The sequence below is a fragment of the Bombina bombina genome, chromosome 1, assembly GCF_027579735.1.
Source record: "Bombina bombina isolate aBomBom1 chromosome 1, aBomBom1.pri, whole genome shotgun sequence".
NCBI classification, from domain to species: domain Eukaryota; kingdom Metazoa; phylum Chordata; class Amphibia; order Anura; family Bombinatoridae; genus Bombina; species Bombina bombina.
The window spans coordinates 478,949,636-478,967,524 of record NC_069499.1 but is presented as its reverse complement, the minus strand read 5'-3'; the positions used below and the strand labels follow the sequence as shown (position 1 = coordinate 478,967,524).

Below are 17,889 nucleotides of genomic sequence, written 5' to 3'. Positions count from 1 at the left end.
TTCTATCATGATGCATCATTGATAATTTTCTTAAACTAGATGAGGCCAAAAAATATTTATTTGCTTTATGTAAACAAATATATGTTTATTAAATAGACAATTGTACTTGAATTCTAGTAGAGGGATATATATATATATGTGTATATATATATTAATAGTGTGTATGTATGTGTGGGTGTGTGTATGTATGTGTATAAATATATATATATATATATATATATATATATATATATATATATACATACATATATTTCCTTCCATAAGGCAGGGAGAGTCCACTTCATTCCTTACTGTTGGGAAATACAACACCTATCCACCAGGAGGAGGTTGCATACGGGATCTCTCCTCTCTAGGTGTAATTTTTCCAGTTCCTATAGCAGAAAGAGGTTTGGGGTTTTATTCAAACCTTTTTGTGGTTCCAAGAGAAGGGAATTTTCCGTCCAAATCTGAACCTAAAGTGCTTAAACAAGTTTCTGAGTGTTACCTCTTTCAAGATGGAAACAATATGGTCAATCCTGCCTCTGATTCAGGAAGGACAGTTTATGACCACAATAGACCTGAAGGATGCATACCTTCATGTCCTGATTCATAGGGAACATTTTCAGTTCCTGAGGTTTGCTTTTCTGGATCAGCACTTCCCGTTCATAGCCTTTCCGTTTGGCCTAGCTACTGCTCTAAGGATATTTACAAAGGCTCTGGGGGCTCTTCTAGCCATTGCCAGAACATGAGGTATTGCAGTAGCGCCTTACCTGGACGATATCTTGGTACAGGCACCATCTTTTCGTCTGGTGGAAGAACATTCAGAGCCCCTTTTCAGTCTTCTTCGATCACATGGATGGAAGATAAACTTGGAAAAGAGTTCTCTTACTCCAATTACAAGGGTGAATTTCCTGGGAACCATAATAGACTCCATATGCATAAGAATATTCCTCACAGATCAGAGACGTTGCAAGCTAAGCTGGACAGCCTGTCGAGAGACTCGCTTTCCTGGTGGCTCTGTCCAGATCATCTGTCCCAAGGCACATGCTTTTTGAGACCGTCCTGGAAGATAGTGACTATGGACGCAAGCCTTTCCGGCTTGGGGGCCGTTTGGGGTGCCAAGAAGGCACAAGGTCTGTGGACTCAGGAGGAGTCCTCCTTTCCGATCAATATTTTGGAACTCCGAGCAATCTTCAATGCCTTGAAGACTTGGCCCTTTCTGGGTTCGTCCCAGTTTATCAGATTCCAATCAGACAATATAACCTTGGTTGCCTATATCAACTATCAAGGGGGAATGAGAAGTTCCTTGGCGATGGGAGAAGTATCTCAGATACTAGAGTGGGCGGAGACTCAAAAATATACACTGTCATCGATCCACATTCCGGGTGTGAACAACTGGGAAGCGGACTTCCTCAGCAGGCAATCCTTTCACCCAGGGGAATGGTCTCTTAACCCCAAGGTGTTTGCAGAGATATGCAGCAAGTGGGGGATGCCGTAGATAGATCTCATGGCATCCCGCCTCAATACCAAGCTACCCAGGTACGGGTCAAGGGATCCTCAGGCGGAATTGATAGATGCCCTATCAGTACCATGGAGGTAAAGTCTCATATCTTTCCTCCATTACCGCTTCTCCCTCGTGTGGTGGCTCTCATCAAGCAGGAGTGAGCATCTGTGATTCTGATTGCTCCTTCGTGGCCGTGAAGGGCGTGTTTTGCGGATCTGGTTGGGATGTCCTTATCTCCTCAGTGGAGGTTACCTTGTCGCAGAGATCTGCTGATACAGGGGATTCCTTCGTTCATCAAAATCTAGATTCTCTGAGACTGACTACATGGAGATGTAACGCTTAGTCTTAGCTAAAAGAGGGTTCTCTGAGAGTGTTATCGACACTCTGGTTCAAGCTCGTAAGCCGGTTACTCGTCGTATCTACCATAAAGTGTGGAGGACTTACTTGTACTGGTGTGAAGAGCATGACTTTTCCTGGCATAAAGTTAAGGTTGCCAGTATTTTAGCTTTCCTCCAGGATAGATTGGAGAAGGGCCTATCTGCTAGTTCCCTGAAGCAACAGATATCGGCCCTAAAAGGTTACTGTATAAAAGGTTGGCTGAGCTTCCGGATGTGCAGTCCTTTGTTAAGGTTCTGGCTAGGATCAGACCCGTATTTAGATCTGGGGCTCCGCCTTGGAGCCTCAATCTTGTTCTTAGTGTTTTGCAGCAGGCTCCGTTTGTGCCTATGCATACTGTTGACATTAATTTTTTGTCTTGGAAGGTTCTTTTTTTTGTTGACTATTGCCTCTGCGCGTAGAGTTTGAGATTTCTGCTTTGCGATGTGATCCCCCTTATCTGGTTTTTCATGCTGATAAGGCGGTTTTACACACTAAACTAGGGTTCCTCCCTAAGGTGGTGTCGAATCGTAACATTAATCAAGAAATTGTTGTTCCTTCCTTGTGTCCTAATCCTAAAACATTTGCTTCACAATCTAGATGTGCTTCGTGCCTTGAAGTTTTATCTTCAGGCTACTAAGGAATTCAGACAATCTTCCTCGTTGTCATCTATGCGGGGAGGCATAAGGGGCAGAAGGCTACTACGACTTCTCTATTTTTTTTGGTTGAGCAGCGTCATCTGCTTAGCTTATGAGACAGCGGGACGACAGCCTCCTGAGAGGATAATGGCTCATTCCACTAGAGCAGTGGCTTCCTCTTGGGCTTTTAAGAATGAAGCCTCAATGGATCAGATTTGTAAGACGGCTACCTGGTGTGTGTGTGTGTGTATATATGTGTGTGCGTATATTTGTATATATGTATATCTATATATATATATATATATATATATATATATGTGTATGTATATATGTGTATCAAGAGAACATGCAATCAGCGCTAGGTGTGAAACCCTGAGATCATTGAAATAATGCAAAGTAGCTATAAATAGGCTGCCCAATACCTGGACATCAGACAATAAATGGGTCCCCACCCAAGAACATCCAATGTCCGAATTAATAAATCAAAAATGTGTGCAAAGTTTGGTATAATGGCGCACTATTTAGACGGAAAATAGATAGTTACAATCCAGAGGATAATACTCCAGCCCAAAATTCCTAGAAGGTCAATAAACAGATATAAATATAAGTATTTAAAATATATAGAAAAACACTCAAAACATCCTTCCATATTGTGAGGAAGCTTGTATGAATCATGTGGGATCAGTTGCTGCTCGTTGCCTAATAGGTGTTTGAGTCTAAATAAATCAAATTTGGTGGAGTAAGCACAATCACTTGGATCCCACAGTATTACTCTTCTCAAAAGAGAAGAAAGAAAGTCCTCCTAAAAGCTTACTCGAGTTCAATTAGTAGAGGCAAATATCAGAGGAAAATAGTCAGTATCAGATGAAAAAACAGTCACTGTATATTTGATGCAGAATTCTTATGTCAGTATCCACACATACGTAGTAGAATGCCCACTTACTAGATGTTACCTCAATCAAATGAGGTAAGTATGGTGCATATCACAATAACAGGTCCCGTGTATCGCAGTTCAAATATGCTGAAATCTTCCTCCCTTATTCCAAGCGTCTTTCTGGACCTTCCCTATTATATGACCTCAATACATTATGAGGTATCAGTCAGACATGGTCAATTCCACAAACGATAACAGCAAAACACCATCCAAACGAAAAATATTGAAATAGTATTCTTATACTGAGTTTATAAAAAATCTTTTAACCATCCGATTGACAAGAAGCATAGAAGCAAATGTTAAAAACACAAAGTGTATGTATGTGTATATATATATATATATATATATATATATATATATATATATATATATATATATATATATATATATATATGGAACGTAGTCGTCCTAGATAGAAAAGACTACATCAGTGAAGCCATGAGGCAATTAAATGACACCGAGGTGTATACAAAATTGAAAGAGAATCCAAATAACAAATTTAACAGGGAACTTGTGGAAATAGTGAAATATGCTAGATACAACAATATTATCTATGATACTGTACCAGAAGCACTGACGGTTACCTTTCCCGTTGTGCCCATATTTCACTATTTCCCGAAAGTCCATAAAAACCTAAAATCTCCTCCTGGAAGGCCGATAATAGCGGGCATCAATTCTCTCAATGAACCACTTTCTGAACTCATTGATTCCTTCCTACAGCCTGTAGTCAAAAATTTACCTAGTTACATACAGGACACCTCTGCATTGCTAAGAAAACTTAACAATATTCAATGGAAATCTACTTATAGATTAATTTCTGTGGATGTATCATCCCTATATACCTCTATACAACATGGGCTAGTTATAACAGCTATTGAATTTTTCCTTGAAAACTACAGCAATTATGATTCAGCTACCAACTACTTTTTGACAAATGCTACAGAATATTTGTTAACTCACATTTTTTTCAAGTTTGGAGGGGATTTTTTTTCTCCAAAAGCGTGGGACAGCTATGGGGGCTAAGTTTGCCCCCTCCTATGCCAACCTATTTATGGGTTGGTGGGAGCTGTCCCACGTCTTTGGAGATGTTAATCCCTTCAAGCAACAAATTATTGCTTTTTTTCGTTACATAGATGATCTTCTGTTTATCTTTGAAGGAGACTCTATACAAGCAGACAAATTTGTTGAATATCTAAATACTAACAAGTGTGGTATCATTTTTACCAGTGAGCATAGTCCAACTAGTATTAATTTTCTTGACCTTACAATTTTTGTAGATGAAGAGCAGAATATTATTAACACAACTCTATTTAGGAAGCCTACAGCAGGCAACACCATTTTAAAGTATGACTCTTGTCATCCAAGACATGTGGTTAAGGCTATTCCCAAAGGGGAATTAATAAGAATAAAGAGGAACTGCTCTACAGAGAGAGATTACCAACAAGAAGCTAATTTAGCATTACAAAGATTAAAAGATAGAGGCTACACAGAAGAGGTACTTCTTAAAGCTAAACGCACAGTGGATGGTATCCCCAGGGACAAACTACTACTGTATAACAAAGCTGTAAGTGGTCAAAAAACAGCAGACAAGAGACTGAAATTCATTACCAATTATAGCCTAGAGTACAATAAAATTTGTAATATAGTGAGGGAATCTATTCCAATACTGTATTCAGATCCTGTACTAAAGGAAATTATGAAAGAGGGCTGTAATTTCATATCCAAAAAAGGTAAGACCCTTTCAAATTACTTATCTCCTTCGGATATTAAGTCAAAAAATAGTAAAAACTGGCTACAACAAAAAAGTTTGTAAAAAATGTAGAAGACCTATTTGCAGGACATGCAATTTTGTCACTGAAGAGGATACTGTAACTTCATCCATAACTAATAATCAATATAAAATCAATTTTAACATCAATTGTGCCACCACACACGTTGTATACCTTCTCACATGCAAATTGTGCTTAAAACAATATACATGTAAAACCAAAAGGCCTCTAAAAGAAAGATTCTTAGAACATCTTAGAAGTATTGAAGACGAAGAATCAGATACGCCTATAGCTAGGCATTTTAGAGAGCTTCATAATTCAGATATCAGTGCGCTTACTGTTCAAGGCATTGATTTCATTCCTTTATCAAACAGAGGAGGAAATAGAGAAATCCATTTAGACAAAAGAGAAGTCTTTTGGATTTTTACCCTACAAACCTGTTATCCCATAGGAATTAACAAAAGGCGAGATCTTGACTTATTTGTCTGAGAGTATATAGTTCTTTTTGGGCATCTCTCAATAAATTATTTGTATACTCCTTTATATCAAACAGCAAGGATTATAAAAATCTAAAAAAATTTAAAAAATCTTGAACCTAGCTTTCTATTAATTAAGTGCATCATTCTACTATTATTGAATGTTTAAGAGTTATCTCTATTTATAATATAGTCTTATCAGCAATCATGTAAGTCTTAATCAAATCCACTATTTATTATCTTTATTGATACATTAAATATAACATATTCCTATAGAGTTTAATTAATTTGTTATGTGTACAATGTAATTCCTAATGCTTTTCTATTGATTTTGTTTAAACATAGAGTAGACTTAAAGAATCCATTGTTGTAAAATGTATATATCCCTTTAAGGGAGTTAGTGATTATAAGGCAGGGCTTTGCAGGTGCACAGGTGATCAGTGAACAAGTGTGTGCACCTGCAATACAACATGGAAATTTTAAAGTTGTTCTTTCTAGGACACATTTGTTTTTACCTTTTGTCCCAATAAATTGTTTCTACTTTTTATACTGGACTTTTTTTGGTGCTTTTCTCCTATTTTTTGTACAATATATATATATATATATATATATATATATATATATATATATATATATATATATATATATATATACGTGTATATATAGTGTATGTGCATATATATATATGTGTGTGTATGTATATATATATATATATATATATATGTTTGTATATATATGTTTGTATATATATGTGTATGTATATATATATATATATATATATACAATGTGTGTCTATATATATATGTGTGTGTGTATGTGTGTGTATATATATATATATATATATATATATATATTTATATATATATATATATATATATGTGTGTGTATGTGTGTATATATATATATGTGTGTGTATGTATGTGTATATAATAAACCCAGATAGCGCACTCTCACTTGCCAACAATTACTCCAGACCAGGGTGCATAAGAAAAATACTCATTAATGTCCAATAATATGCACTCCCTGGATTTAAGCACAGCACACTTTATTAAGTAGTGACGTTTCGGGGCATTCACCCCTTCTTCAGACAACCCAAAATGTGATACAAACAGTGTTAAATACCCAACAAGCCCCTCCCCCATCTCAGTTCACCAATCAAACAAATAGGAGATCATATTACTTCATGTGCATGAAAATACATCATCAAAACAAGTAAGGAAATAGTCATCAGTATTTCAACATAAACAAAATTTGCGTGTAAGGTCTAGTGTGACCTAAATATGTAGTGACATATTCTAATAAGTGACATGTTTAGAGTGGAAATGGATCTATAACCAAATGTACATATGTACGGCTTCTTATAGTGCAACACAGATCAGCAGCCATAAACTGAAAGCAACCGCAAAACTGTTCATCTCTAGAACAAGGGAATAAATCACATCTGCATAATCAAAATATAAGGCACTTCGAAACAGAATAATCACCAACAAGTGCGTCCGCCATTACTCACCACGCTATGTTTGGCGTGCTAGGCGGTGGGCGTGGTCACTATCCGTGATCAAACATCCGCCCTACTCATGTGACCTGAATCTGGTCAATCCTGGAGCGGCATTATGCGTTACCATAGCAACATGTAACGCAACGTAACTGGCCCAACCAGGAGCAGCACACAACCAGTTGCGCATAGTAGCAACAGGTTGCCATGGCAACGTCCAACACCTCCATCCCATATTGAACATTGCCCCCAATCACCAAAAAGGTATTGATGTAGTGGGAAATGTAGTTAGATCATCGTATTGTGGCATAAGCATATCTCACTAAACCGATACTCTAAGTCTAATGCCTATCAAATGATTATAGTGTATAATAAATCATTGCTTATCATACCAGCAGGGAATTAGTAGATTACAACATGGCTTATAATATACATAAATGGGCATCACCCCTTACCACTTAATATTTAGACAAAGTCAATCTAATCCTAATTGCTTATGTTAAGACTTCCTGTATATCAATCATTAGGCACTACATGAGTCAAAACAACAACACAGTCTAGCTATCAATACTGTAAAACCCACATAATGTCTAGTGAAATAAAAGGACTTTAGATCCAGTGTCCATAAAAACATAGCACTACTTTCCTAAGATACATGGGGATGTGTACAACTGATAAACTATCCAAACCACTAACTTATATCAGTAAAAATACCTATATATGGAGAGGTCTCTTATCATAGGCTCAATGGCTACTCATATTATATTATAAGGCCTCTGTTCCAGCTTCCTTAGACAAATAGGGATATGTACATCTGATAAACTAACCAAACCACCAACTTATATCAGTAGATACACATATAGTTGTAGAGGTTTCTTATCATAGGCTCAGAGACTACTCATATTATAAGACATCTATTCCAGCTTCATGTTTCAAGGAGTATGGTATTAGAAGATGGACTCTACATGGACTCTGTGTCAAAAGACACTATGATGAAAGCATCAAAGAAAAGACATTATAAAAAAAGGACATTATAAAAAACAGTGCCAGTCAATATTGGCATTTAATCCACCATGTTGTACTGTTCCCAGTCTGTGGATCCATTTCGCTTCAATTTGTAAAAGTCTCTTCTTTCTATTTCCCCCTCGTCTTAGTGGTGTTACACGGTCGATTAAGATGAAGCGTAGATCTTTCACTGTGTGGTTCATCTGTAAAAAATGACGTGCCACAGGTTGTTCTGATTTGCCCTCTTTTAGTGCAACTCTGATGGCGCTCCTATGGTTCGCCATCCTTTTTTTGATGTCGTCATCCGTCTTTCCAACGAAGTAAATTCCACAAGTGCAATTCAATAAGTATACCACATATGGCATAGAACAGGTCAGATGGAATTGAATTTTGAAACACTTGTTAGTATGTGGATGGTGGAATGTTTTACTCTGTATCATTGAGTTACATGTTGTACATCCAAGGCACTTAAAACACCCCAATCTCTTAGATTGTAACCATGTATCTTTAGTGTATGCATGTCTTGGGTCAGTATTCATTAGCAGATCTTGTAGATTACGTCCTCTTTTATAACCCATCCTAGGTGGGGGGATTACTTTAAACGGTAACTCTGGATCCGATGCCAGTAGATCCCAATGATCCTTCACTGATCTTGCAAGGATCCCAACAGTTGGTGAATACATAGTAATGCAGGTCATGCGTTTCTCACAAGGCCTATCATCTCTGGTTTTGAGCAGTTTGTCCCTTTCAGTTCCCTTGGCTATTTTATGTGCTTGTTGGATAGCATCATATGTATAGCCCCTTCGTAGGAATTTAGTAGACATCTCCTCCAATTGGGCATCAGCTTTCTCCTGTACAGAGTTATTCCTCACTACTCTATACAATTGTGCCAATGGTATGGCTTTAATGAGAGGTCTCGGATGACTACTGCTTGCCAACATGAGGGAATTCCTATCGTGGGTTTCTGATACATAGTAGTTTCCAATTGTCCATTATCCTTGAAAATTCTCAAGTCTAGAAAGTCAATAGACTCTTTATTATCCACCATCTTTAATTTCACCGGATAAGGGAGATCATTGAGATTTTGTACCCAAATATTTAAGTGCTCTTCTGTTCCTCTCCAAACAAGTAGAACATCATCAATGTATCTCATGTATTTGATAATTTCAGGACAGTCATATACCTTCATTATATTGGTCTCATGGTACTCCATATATAAGTTCGCGTATGAGGGGGCCATATTCGACCCCATGGCGGTCCCTGTGGTTTGCTGGTAATATTTAGATTCAAACCTGAAAAAATTCAGTGTTAAACATAATTGCAGAATCTTGATAATATAATCACTGCCGGGCCCTACATATGGGTATCTCAAAAGAGCATCTTCAATCGCCATCATCCCTTTTTGATGTGGGATGATGGTATAGAGGCTTGTAACGTCCATTGATACCAAATAATCATCTTCAGAAATACCTTGTATTCGTGAGAGTTGCCCCAATACATCGGTGGAGTCCCTTACATATGATTTCATATGTCTGACTAATGGTTGTAGAAATGAGTCTATCCACTGTGCCAGTGGACTCAGTAGGGATCCTCTCGCAGACACAATTGGGCGTCCCGGGGGTTTCTCCAAGCCCTTGTGCACTTTAGGAAGGGTGTACAATATGGGACAGATGGGGTATGACACTCATAGCCAATCATACGTCTCCTTGTTGATCCAACCCTCCGCCAAACCTTCCAGTAATGTTGTCTCAATCATTTCTTGAAATTGGTTAGTTGGATCCCTCGATAGTGGGAGATATACCATGTTATCATCCAATTGCGAGAGAATTTCTTCTCTATAATCCTTGTAATTCAGGACTACGATAGCCCCACCTTTATCCGCTTTACAGATCACTATGTTGGGATCTTGTGACAAACTTTTGATCGCCATCCGTTCATCCTTAGAGATATTCTGTCTAAAATTTTTCTCAGGCATTGCTGCAACATCCTGTAGGGCCAATCTGGTATATGTTTGTATACTAGCAGCTGTATGCTGAGGGTCAAATGTGCTTTTGTTTTTAAATATGGTTCCCATTTCCTGTTGTTCCATCTTTTTAAAATGATTTTTCAGTTTAAGATTCCTTTTAAATTTCTGAATATCCAACCATGTGTCAATCTCATCTGGTCTATGAGTGGGGATAAAAGTCAAACTTCTGTTAAGGAGTTTCTGTTCCGCTTCAGTAAGTATACTATTAGACAGATTTAATACTATGTTCTCCTCATTCGTCCACGTCGTGGAGGTCTTCTCCTTTTATTTCACTAGACATTATGTGGGTTTTACAGTATTGATAGCTAGACTGTGTTGTTGTTTTGACTCATCTAGTGCCTAATGATTGATATGCAGGAAGTCTTAACCTACGCAATTAGAACTAGATTGACTTTGTCTAGATATTAAGTAGTAAGGGGTGATGCCCATATATGTATATTATAAGCCATGTTGTAATCTACTAATTCCCTGCTGGTATGATAAGCAATGATTTATTATACATTATAATCATTTGATAGGCATTAGACTTAGAGTATCGGTTTAGTGAGATATGCTTATGCCACAATACGATGATCTAACTACATTTCCCACTACATCAATACCTTTTTTGGTTATTTGTTGCAATGTTTAATATGGGATGGAGGTGTTGGACGTTGCCATGGCAACCTGTTGCTACTATGCGCAACTGGTTGTGTGCTGCTCCTGGTTGGGCCAGTTACGTTGCGTTACATGTTGCTATGGTAACGCCTAATGCCACTCCAGGATTGACCAGATTCAGGTCGCATGAGTAGGGCGGATGTTTGATCACGGATAGTGACCACGCCCACCACCTAGCACGCCAAACATAGCGTGGTGAGTAATGGCGGACGCACTTGTTGGTGATTATTCTGTTTCGAAGTGCCTTATATTTTGATTATGCAGATGTGATTTATTCCCTTGTTCTAGAGATGAACAGAGTTTTGCGGTTGCTTTCAGTTTATGGCTGCTGATCTGTGTTGCACTATAAGAAGCCGTACATATGTACATTTGGTTATAGATCCATTTCCACTCTAAACATGTCACTTATTAGAATATGTCACTACATATTTAGGTCACACTAGACCTTACACGCTAATTTTGTTTATAATTTTGTTTATGTTGAAATACTGATGACTATTTCCTTATTTGTTTTGATGATGTATTTTCATGCACATGAAGTAATATGATCTCCTATTTGTTTGATTGGTGAACTGAGATGGGGGAGGGGCTTGTTGGGTATTTAACACTGTTTGTATCACATTTTGGGTTGTCTGAAGAAGGGGTGAATGCCCCGAAACGTCACTACTTAATAAAGTGTGCTGTGCTTAGATCCAGGGAGTGCATATTATTGGACATTAATATATATATATGTATGTATGTACAGTATATGTGTGTATATATGTATATGTATGTACAGTATATGTATGTATATATGTATATGTATACATATATATATATATATATATATATGTGTATATATATATATATATATATATATATATTATACACATATGTGTGTGTATATATATATATATATATATATATATATATATATATGTGTGTGTGTAAAACAATAAGCATTGAATCATAAGAAATCAAAAATATAAAAACAAATTTGGGACTTCCTCTGCTGCGTTGATTTATATACCAAGCATGTCTGAGCTCCCAGACAGAAGTTAAAGCGTCAGTTAAGCTAACCTGTCTGGTCTGAAATCCAACAACTTTGCCAAGATGTGGAAAACAAATGCTAATTTTTCCTTCTATAACTTTGTTCTAGCTATTCTATATGTTCTTGAACATTTGCTTTAGATATTACTACCTGTATGAGTACCAGATATTTCAGACTGCTAATTGTATGGCAGCATTAGAAGCACTCTAGTGGTAGAATAAAAAAGATTCAGGAAATATTAGCTTATAGAATAAAATGTTAATTGGTGATTTCAGCAAAGCTCTGTTTTTTGTTTTTTTATATTTTCAGGAAATAATATGCATTGTTGTATAAATAAAACATCCAGATTCTGGCTATTTTTTTTTTTTTTTAATAATGCACTTCTCTTTAGGGTTTTTTTTTGTAGCATAATAGTGCCGAATATAGACATTATTTTTTTATTTATTTTTTTCAGATGATTCTCGAAGTAAAAGGAATTCTCAAAAGAAGAAAAGTAAAACCTCACACAATGTAGCTTCTAGAAAACATGCAAATGAGGAAAAAAACAAAAAAATGTCAGAAAGGGAACGTCGGAAAACCAGTCCTGATAACAGAAAGTCAAGAAAGTCAGACAGCAAGTCAAAACACTCCTTGCATTCAAGCTCTCAGCGTTCATCCCTTATGTCTCATTAACCCACATTTTATTTAAAGCATTACAACAAACATTCTGTATAATGTAACATAGTAATGTATGGTCCAAAAGGAAAAGATAATAGTAGAATGGTCCTAATGTTGCTGTTTATTTGGTTCTTTTTTTTTTTTTAAACAATCCTCTTGGTTAAATGGGTTTTTAAAAATATCTGTGTTTGAGACAGTGGAATAAAACATAGTGACTGGGACACTAATTAACTCATCGGTTTTCGGCTACATGGATTTTGACAGCCATGGTTAATTAGACAAACATTTTATAACTCCATACCAAACAAAAGCTGTATTGTAACAGCTAATAAGGACATATAAACCTTTATGAATTTGAAGATCATTTTTATATATGTCTTTAATTAAAGTATTATTTTATATAAAAGGTCTTTGTTTCATTTACCTACAGCTTGAAATCATGTAACCATAAAATGTTCAAGGGTGCTTTTGCCAAATACTTCACAAACCCATGGAGAAGACATTAAAAGCTGTAAAAATTGACATTTCACAGGGAATCTGGTTTGGGTTGTGTGTGACGTGTAAAGAGAAACCGAAGTCTTATTTCATTGTCTTTTTATAATTCATTTGTTGATTATGCAATTATACTGTATTTAAGACTTTGACGATGACTGAAATAAGGTTTATATAAGTACTGGAAGACAAGTGGGGAATGGAATAGAAAAAAGGAACACGAATAAAAAACAGGCATAGGAATACAGTCACAAAATAAAGATTGTCATTGATCAGCATGCACCTTTACTAGTGTGCCAAGCAGTTGTATGCAGCCAATCCAGTCTCAGCTGCTTTTAAATCACATTTCTCCAACATAGGTGTGTCCGGTCCACGGCGTCATCCTTACTTGTGGGATATTCTCTTCCCCAACAGGAAATGGCAAAGAGCCCAGCAAAGCTGGTCACATGATCCCTCCTAGGCTCCGCCTTCCCCAGTCATTCTCTTTGCCGTTGTACAGGCAACATCTCCACGGAGATGGCTTAGAGTTTTTTAGTGTTTAACTGTAGTTTTTATTATTCAATCAAGAGTTTGTTATTTTAAAATAGTGCTGGTATGTACTATTTACTCTGAAACAGAAAAGAGATGAAGATTTCTGTTTGTAAGAGGAAAATGATTTTAGCAACCGTTACTAAAATCGATGGCTGTTTCCACACAGGACTGTTGAGAGGAATTAACTTCAGTTGGGGGAACAGTGAGCAGACTTTTGCTGCTTGAGGTATGACACATTCTAACAAGACGATGTAATGCTGGAAGCTGTCATTTTCCCTATGGGATCCGGTAAGCCATTTTTATTACAGAAAAAAAGGGCTTCACAAGGGCTTTTAAGACTGTAGACATTTTCTGGGCTAAATCGATTTATATATAAACATATTTTATACTCCATAGCCTTGAGGAATTATTTTAATCTTGGGAATTTTGTAAAATAACCGGCAGGCACTGTATTGGACACCTTATTCTCTAGGGGCTTTCCCTAATCATAGGCAGAATCTCATTTTCGCGCCTGTATTGCGCACTTGTTTTTGAGAAGCATGACATGCAGATGCATGTGTGAGGAGCTCTGATACATAGAAAAGACTTTCTGAAGGCGTCATTTGGTATCGTATTCCCCTTTGGGCTTGGTTGGGTCTCAGCAAAGCAGATACCAGGGACTGTAAAGGGGTTAAATATAAAAACGGCTCCGGTTCCGTTATTTTAAGGGTTAAAGCTTCCAAATTTGGTGTGCAATACTTTTAAGGCTTTAAGACACTGTGGTGAAATTTTGGTGAATTTTGAACAATTCCTTCATACTTTTTCGCAATTGCAGTAATAAAGTGTGTTCAGTTTAAAATTTAAAGTGACAGTAACGGTTTTATTTTAAAACGTTTTTTGTACTTTGTTATCAAGTTTATGCCTGTTTAACATGTCTGAACTACCAGATAGACTGTGTTCTGAATGTGGGGAAGCCAAGGTTCCTTCTCATTTAAATAGATGTGATTTATGTGACACAAAATTTAGAGAAAATGATGCCCAAGATGATTCCTCAAGTGAGGGGAGTAAGCATGGTACTGCATCATCCCCTCCTTCGTCTACACCAGTCTTGCCCACACAGGAGGCCCCTAGTACATCTAGCGCGCCAATACTCCTTACTATGCAACAATTAACGGCTGTAATGGATAATTCTATCAAAAACATTTTAGCCAAAATGCCCACTTATCAGCGAAAGCGCGACTGCTCTGTTTTAGAAAATTCTGAAGAGCATGAGGACGCTGATGATATTGGTTCTGAAGGGCCCCTACACCAGTCTGAGGGGGCCAGGGAGGTTTTGTCTGAGGGAGAAATTTCAGATTCAGGGAAAATTTCTCAACAAGCTGAACCTGATGTGATTACATTTAAATTTAAATTGGAACATCTCCGCGCTCTGCTTAAGGAGGTGTTATCCACTCTGGATGATTGTGAGAATTTGGTCATTCCAGAGAAACTATGTAAAATGGACAAGTTCCTAGAGGTCCCGGGGCCCCCCGAAGCTTTTCCTATACCCAAGCGGGTGGCGGACATTGTAAATAAAGAATGGGAAAGGCCCGGTATACCTTTCGTCCCTCCCCCCATATTTAAAAAATTGTTTCCTATGGTCGACCCCAGAAAGGACTTATGGCAGACAGTCCCCAAGGTCGAGGGGGCGGTTTCTACTCTAAACAAACGCACCACTATACCCATAGAAGATAGTTGTGCTTTCAAAGATCCTATGGATAAAAAATTAGAAGGTTTGCTTAAAAAGATGTTTGTTCAGCAAGGTTACCTTCTACAACCAATTTCATGCATTGTTCCTGTCACTAAAGCCGCGTGTTTCTGGTTCGATGAGCTAGAAAAGGCGATCAATAATAATTCTTCTTCTTATGAGGAGATTATGGACAGAATTCGTGCTCTCAAATTGGCTAATTCTTTCACCCTAGACGCCACTTTGCAATTGGCTAGGTTAGCGGCGAAAAATTCTGGTTTTGCTATTGTGGCGCGCAGAGCGCTTTGGTTAAAATCTTGGTCAGCGGATGCGTCTTCCAAGAACAAATTGCTTAACATTCCTTTCAAGGGGAAAACGCTGTTTGGCCCTGACTTGAAAGAGATTATCTCTGATATCACTGGGGGCAAGGGCCACGCCCTTCCTCAGGATAGGTCTTTCAAGGCCAAAAATAAACCTAATTTTCGTCCCTTTCGCAGAAACGGACCAGCCCCAAGTGCTACGTCCTCTAAGCAAGAGGGTAATACTTCTCAAGCCAAGCCAGCCTGGAGACCAATGCAAGGCTGGAACAAAGGAAAGCAGGCCAAGAAACCTGCCACTGCTACCAAGACAGCATGAGATGTTGGCCCCCGATCCGGGACCGGATCTGGTGGGGGGCAGACTCTCTCTTCGCTCAGGCTTGGGCAAGAGATGTTCTGGATCCTTGGGCGCTAGAAATAGTCTCCCAAGGTTATCTTCTGGAATTCAAGGGACTTCCCCCACGGGGGAGGTTCCACAGGTCTCAATTGTCTTCAGACCACATAAAAAAACAGGCATTCTTACATTGTGTAGTAGACCTGTTAAAAATGGGAGTGATTCATCCTGTTCCATTAGGAGAACAAGGGATGGGGTTCTACTCCAATCTGTTCGTAGTTCCCAAAAAAGAGGGAACATTCAGACCAATCTTAGATCTCAAGATCCTAAACAAGTTTCTCAAGGTTCCATCGTTCAAAATGGAAACCATTCGAACAATTCTTCCTTCCATCCAGGAAGGTCAATTCATGACCACGGTGGATTTAAAGGATGCGTATCTACATATTCCTATCCACAAGGAACATCATCGGTTCCTAAGGTTCGCATTCCTGGACAAGCATTACCAGTTTGTGGCACTTCCGTTCGGATTAGCCACTGCTCCAAGGATTTTCACAAAGGTACTAGGGTCCCTTCTAGCGGTGCTAAGACCAAGGGGCATTGCAGTAGTACCTTACTTGGACGACATTCTGATTCAAGCGTCGTCCCTTCCTCAAGCAAAGGCTCACACGGACATTGTCCTGGCCTTTCTCAGATCTCACGGATGGAAAGAGTTCTCTATCTCCGTCAACAAGGGTTCCCTTCTTGGGAACAATAATAGACTCCTTAGAAATGAGGATTTTTCTGACAGAGGCCAGAAAAACAAAACTTCTAAACTCTTGTCAAATACTTCATTCTGTTCCTCTTCCTTCCATAGCGCAGTGCATGGAAGTAATAGGTTTGATGGTAGCGGCAATGGACATAGTTCCTTTTGCGCGCATTCATCTAAGACCATTACAACTGTGCATGCTCAGTCAGTGGAATGGGGACTATACAGACTTGTCTCCGACGATACAAGTAAATCAGAGGACCAGAGATTCACTCCGTTGGTGGCTGTCCCTGGACAACCTGTCACAGGGGATGAGCTTCCGCAGACCAGAGTGGGTCATTGTCACGACCGACGCCAGTCTGGTGGGCTGGGGCGCGGTCTGGGGACCCCTGAAAGCTCAGGGTCTTTGGTCTCGGGAAGAATCTCTTCTACCGATAAATATTCTGGAACTGAGAGCGATATTCAATGCTCTCAAGGCTTGGCCTCAGCTAGCAAAGGCCAAGTTCATACGGTTTCAATCAGACAACATGACAACTGTTGCGTACATCAACCATCAGGGGGGAACAAGGAGTTCCCTGGCGATGGAAGAAGTGACCAAAATCATTCAATGGGCGGAGACTCACTCCTGCCACTTGTCTGCAATCCACATCCCAGGAGTGGAAAATTGGGAAGCGGATTTTCTGAGTCGTCAGACATTTCATCCGGGGGAGTGGGAACTCCATCCGGAAATCTTTGCCCAAATTACTCAACTGTGGGGCATTCCAGACATGGATCTGATGGCCTCTCGTCAGAACTTCAAGGTTCCTTGCTACGGGTCCAGATCCAGGGATCCCAAGGCGACTCTAGTAGATGCACTAGTAGCACCTTGGACCTTCAAACTAGCTTATGTATTCCCGCCGTTTCCTCTCATCCCCAGGCTGGTAGCCAGGATCAATCAGGAGAGGGCATCGGTGATCTTGATAGCTCCTGCGTGGCCACGCAGGACTTGGTATGCAGACCTGGTGAATATGTCATCGGCTCCACCATGGAAGCTACCTTTGAGACGAGACCTTCTTGTTCAAGGTCCGTTCGAACATCCGAATCTGGTCTCACTCCAACTGACTGCTTGGAGATTGAACGCTTGATCTTATCAAAGCGTGGATTCTCAGATTCTGTCATTGATACTCTTGTTCAGGCCAGAAAGCCTGTAACTAGAAAAATTTACCACAAAATATGGAAAA

The 17,889-nt window shown here is 38.7% G+C and overlaps 1 protein-coding gene across 2 annotated transcripts in view; it reads left to right on the top strand.

The window, feature by feature from the left end:
- Positions 1-12,951, top strand: part of CWC22 (CWC22 spliceosome associated protein homolog) — a 295,530-nt gene extending 282,579 nt beyond the window's left edge. For both annotated transcript variants that reach the window (XM_053698519.1, XM_053698518.1), the window contains one exon: positions 12,343-12,951. In XM_053698519.1, coding sequence (XP_053554494.1) covers positions 12,343-12,560 — 218 coding nt within the window. In that variant the 3' untranslated portion in view covers positions 12,561-12,951. The remainder of the gene's footprint in view (positions 1-12,342) is intronic.
- The last annotated feature ends 4,938 nt before the right edge of the window (positions 12,952-17,889 follow it).